The sequence below is a fragment of the Penaeus vannamei genome, chromosome 1 (assembly GCF_042767895.1).
Source record: "Penaeus vannamei isolate JL-2024 chromosome 1, ASM4276789v1, whole genome shotgun sequence".
Classification (NCBI taxonomy): domain Eukaryota; kingdom Metazoa; phylum Arthropoda; class Malacostraca; order Decapoda; family Penaeidae; genus Penaeus; species Penaeus vannamei.
The window spans coordinates 8,530,415-8,535,414 of NC_091549.1; the positions used below are offsets into that span (position 1 = coordinate 8,530,415).

General features: G+C 39.0%; 1 protein-coding gene across 1 annotated transcript in view; it reads right to left on the reverse strand.

Moving 5' to 3' along the window:
• The window catches only part of tkv (serine/threonine receptor kinase thickveins), a 40,297-nt gene extending 38,615 nt beyond the window's left edge, over positions 1-1,682 (reverse strand). Inside the window, exon 1 of the mRNA XM_070132748.1 lies at positions 1,522-1,682. Coding sequence (XP_069988849.1) covers positions 1,522-1,612 — 91 coding nt within the window. The 5' untranslated portion in view covers positions 1,613-1,682. The remainder of the gene's footprint in view (positions 1-1,521) is intronic.
• Positions 1,683-5,000: the final 3,318 nt, after the last annotated feature.

Sequence of the window (5,000 nt, forward strand, 5' to 3'; positions counted from 1 at the left end):
CAAGAAAATAAAAAATTCAAACCATCACCAAGTTATTGCACTCACAGTCACAATGGTTATGGTTGTTTTCACTCAACATCAATAAATCAAAAACATCATATCTGGTACCAAATACAGTCTCTTCGAATAAATTTGCTCTTGTGCTTCCATAGCACAAAATATATCAACATCTTGTAATACACCATAACTACAGAGAAGACCCAAATGTATAAATCACAGCAAGAACAACGTATCTTATCATACTTTACCAATATTTAGTCAAAAGGGAATATCAAAAAATATAAAGGCAATAGAACTTAAGCCACTATCACATGAATCGCAATTATAATTCATAGTATACAGTATTTCTTATCCGCCCTCCAAAACATGTTGAAAAACTATGTTAAATCTATGAATACATAAAGTTTCGCCAATAATTCCAACCATTCTTAAATACAATATCCTAGAGGAGTTAGTAAGAATAAATCAAAACAAATATCTCAAAAAACTTATTCTACACTACTATCTTATCCACTACGCACACACCCTATACGTGCAAACACGCAGTGAATCACCTTTCCCAAATGCCATACTCTGCATATTGCACACTGAACACACTACACACTACTTGGCTTGAAGGAGACATCACAAACGCAGGCAAATCAACCGTAATTGCTACTTAGATCCTAAGCATAATTATCTTAACAAGACCAAAATCAAACTCAATCTATCTAATTCACACAATCAATTTATGATTTGTTCTCCCGCTGAAGCACATTCTAAGGCCTCATTCTTCAGTAATCGATTCAAATGACATAATTCAACATCAAAATAAGTGAAAAATAGTGGAATGTCTATAGTAAAATAATAAATGTTGATCTCTGCCTCATCTAAATCATAAATACTATCACATCTTTCCCTTCAGACTCACATGGGCAATTTCACTTGTCAATCACAAACCAAAAAAGACAGTAAGTATATGATATGAGCTTCAAACATCAGCTTTAACTCATATTGAAACAGGAATATGTGTATTTAAGTGTAATCTAATTGGGAAAAGATATTCACTTGAAGTTAGTCCTGACTGAGGAACATCCAGGATCAAAAATACTCTTTTATTGTATACAGTATCAAATAATAGATAAACTCCCATCTAAACCATACATACGCTTACACATCAACCTATAAATCAAACACATCAACACTTTCTATGCAAATTTAAGGCGTATAATGAAAAGAAATTAACATCCCTCCCAAATGATATTTCACTTATGAACACATGAACACGTGATGTTCCTCATGTTTCACCCCGCTCATCCCCTTCAATAAGATTCATTCAAACCTGTTCTAACCGTCTAAAGCATTAGAGCCATTCCCAGAAGGTTATTTTGATCACATTGTAATCTACTCTCACGTTTTGTTGGAGTCTACCCAGCACTGCAACCCAAGAACGTAAACAATGCGCATTTCTCCTCTTCTCGGGACTAATTTCCCTACAAAACATGACAAACCGCAAGAACAACACTTTAGACACGACCTTACCTCCGCTACAGAAGTATAACAACCCCAGTGACACCGCAATAACGAAATGTTGGTAAGCTCTTCTCCCAGGACTCGGGGCCATGTCGGCCATTTTTCACTAAGGTTGTGAGACTGTGACGTCACGCGAAGGCCTTGCGGTGCCGCTGCCGAAGGAGAACTGTCGTACCTGCTGGTCGCGCTCGGGCCGGTGGCACCCTCGCCCGGGACGACTCGTGGCATCCCCCTTTTCTCCCCTCGTTTACTCGTTTCTCTGTGTCCTACCCCTCTCCCCCCTTTCTGAGGGTTTGGGGGATTCTGGTGTCCTTGTTTTATTCGTTTCTTTGCTTCCTTTTATCCGTCTTTTGGTCTCCTTTCGCTTTCTCTTCTTACGGAGTTTTGTCTATTTCCTTCTCTCACGCTTCTTAGACATCCATCCTCTCTCTCTCTCTCTCTCTCTCTCTCTCTCTCTCTCTCTCTTCTTCTCTCTCTCTCTCTCTCTCTCTCTCTCTCTCTCTCTCTCTCTCTCTCTCTCTCTCTCTCTCTCTCTCTCTCTCTCTCTCTCTCTCTCTCTCTCTCTCTCTCTCTCTCTCGCTTCTCTTTTGTACATGTGCGGGAGTGCACTTATTCACTCTGAGGCGAAGATGAATAGACAAATATATGAATAGATGAATAGATAGATAGATAGATAGACTGATAAATGAATGAATGATTGAACGATGGATGAATATACAAATAAGCAGATAGATGGAAAAGAGAACGATACATGCACACATACATCTATACACATACACACACACACACACACACACACACACACACACACACACACACACACACACACATACACACACACACGCACGCACACACACACACACACACACACACACACACACACACACACACACACACACACACACACACAGACACACACACACGCACGTACACACACACACACACACACATGCATGTACACACACACACACACACACGCACGTACACACACACACACACACACACACACACGCACGTACACACACATACACCCACACATTTATATGAATATATGTATACATAGATGTATACATATATATACTTATAAATATGTATATGTGATATATATATATATATATATATATATATATATATATATATATGTGTGTGTGTGTGTGTGTGTGTGTGTGTGTGTGTGTGTGTGTGTGTGTGTGTGTGTGTGTGCGTGCGTGTTTGCATTTATATATATATGTATATATATGTATATATAGACATATATATATATATATATATATATATATATATATATATATGCATTAATATATACAAGTATATATCCATGTTTATATACATGTATATATTTATACATCTATATGCATATATGTGTATATATATATATATACATATGTATATATGTATATATATACATATATATATATATATATATATATATATATATATGTGTGTGTGTGTGTGTGTGTGTGTGTGTGTGTGTGTGTGTGTGTGTGTGTGTGTGTGTGTGTGTGTGTGTACCTGTTTATGTTTCTATATATAATGCCTTCGTTCATACATGCATATCTAAGTAAGTATAGAAAAAAAGGAAGAAATGATTACGCAACACAAATTTTATTTACTATAGAAAGACCTGAAAATTATTTAAAGCATTTTCTTCCAAAACGAAATTCCACGTGAATAAAAAGGATTTAGTTCCGTATCTTCCTGCATAGGATTTAGTACCGTATCCCCCTGCATATCACCTTGACCCACTAATAAGTCTGTTTACGCTTCCCTGCGCTGACCCCGAGCGTGAGGAGTTTCAGTCACTTTCGTTCTTATATGGTTTAATTTGAAAGAGTGGGGGAGAGGAATAGGGAGGGAGGGAGGGAGGGAAATGGAAAGGGAGAGGGAAAGGGAGAGGGAGGGAGGGAGGAAGGGAGGAAAAAGGAAAGGGATGAGGGAGAGGAATAGGGAGGGAGGGAGGGAAAAGGAGAGGGAGAGGAAGAGGAAGAGAGAGAGGGTAAAGGAGAGGGAGAGGGAGGGAGGGAGGGAGGAAAAGGGGGAGGGAGAGGGAGAGGGAAAAGAAGAGGGAGGGAGGGAGGGAAATGGAGAGAAGGGAGAGGGAGAGGGAGAGAGAGGGAGGGAGGGAGGGAGGAGGGAGAGAGAGAGTGGGGGGAGACAGAGAGAGTAACTGTGAGTGTGAGTGCGTCTGGAGGGGCAGATAGGGAGAATGACCTCAACTTACTATTACCCCGTTTTAATTTGTAATTTCTGTGCCATAAAGGTTCCCTACTTGCCTATTCCGTTTTTTTTACGAATATGATCTGCACTTCGTTTTCCTGAATAAATCTAAAGGTTAACGTTTTGACGGGGGTCGAACACGTGCGTCGGTTGTCCACTGTTATACGCAGTATTTGGCGCCTTCTCTCGCTCTGGTCGTTGAACCTGAGCAATCTGTGTGTATGGCTTGTCGTGGTTAATTGGTGTTATTAGGGCTTTCTTTAGATCCAACGATACTAAAATGGAGTAATGGCATGCAATTAACTGCAGTCCTGGAAACAATTTGACAGACTCATTATGTGTGGGATACAATATCGAGGAAATAATTTTGTGAGTGCATTCACGGTGATTTTTATTTTCACTTTACCTATTTTTGACAGTTGAAGGGTTGCTATGTAATAGATAATTCTGATGAAATCGAAGACGATGATATTATTTTTACCCATATAAAGTGAGATACCCAATGAGACGTTTTATATATCCGTCTCATGTTCCTATCTACCTTCCCTTCCCCGCATCCTCAATCTGATTTTCCAAATACATTTAAAACAATCTACTTTTCATAGATCTTATCGTAATCATCCCTAAATATTTAAGGGAAGAAACCTAGAACTTGCGCGGTCTTTCAAACGTATTGCCACGCGCGCGAAAAGTCCTTGTATCTGGCAATACGAGGGTACAGGGTCCGCGTCCGCCCAGACTCGACAAATAAACAGTTAAGATTTCCAATGACGCCTCTGTTCTGTGTATTTATCATCCTTTGTGTGTGTGTGTGTGTGTGTGTGTGTGTGTGTGTGTGTGTGTGTGTGTGTGTGTGTGTGTGTGTGTGTGTGTGTGTGTGTGTGTGTGTGTGTGTGTGTGTGTGTGTGTGTGTGTGTGTGTGTGTGTGTGTGTGTGTAGATAGATACTGTAGTTAGATAAATAGATAGATAGATTGGTAGGTTGGTAGAGAGATAGGCAGATAGGTAGATAGGTAGGGAAGTAGATAGACTGATATGTATGTAGAGAGATATACTGTTATATAAATAGAGATATAGATAGACGTATATAAAGAAGTAGATAATAGATAGATAGGAAAATAAATGCATACGTTGATACGTAGCAAATATACTCATATTGTTGTTTAACCAACTGTATATTTGCACACTGCATAAGTTTTGTATAATCCTTCATACATGTTTTTACGTGTGCTATGAGGGAAAAAATCGAAAATACTGTGACAAATGTATAAT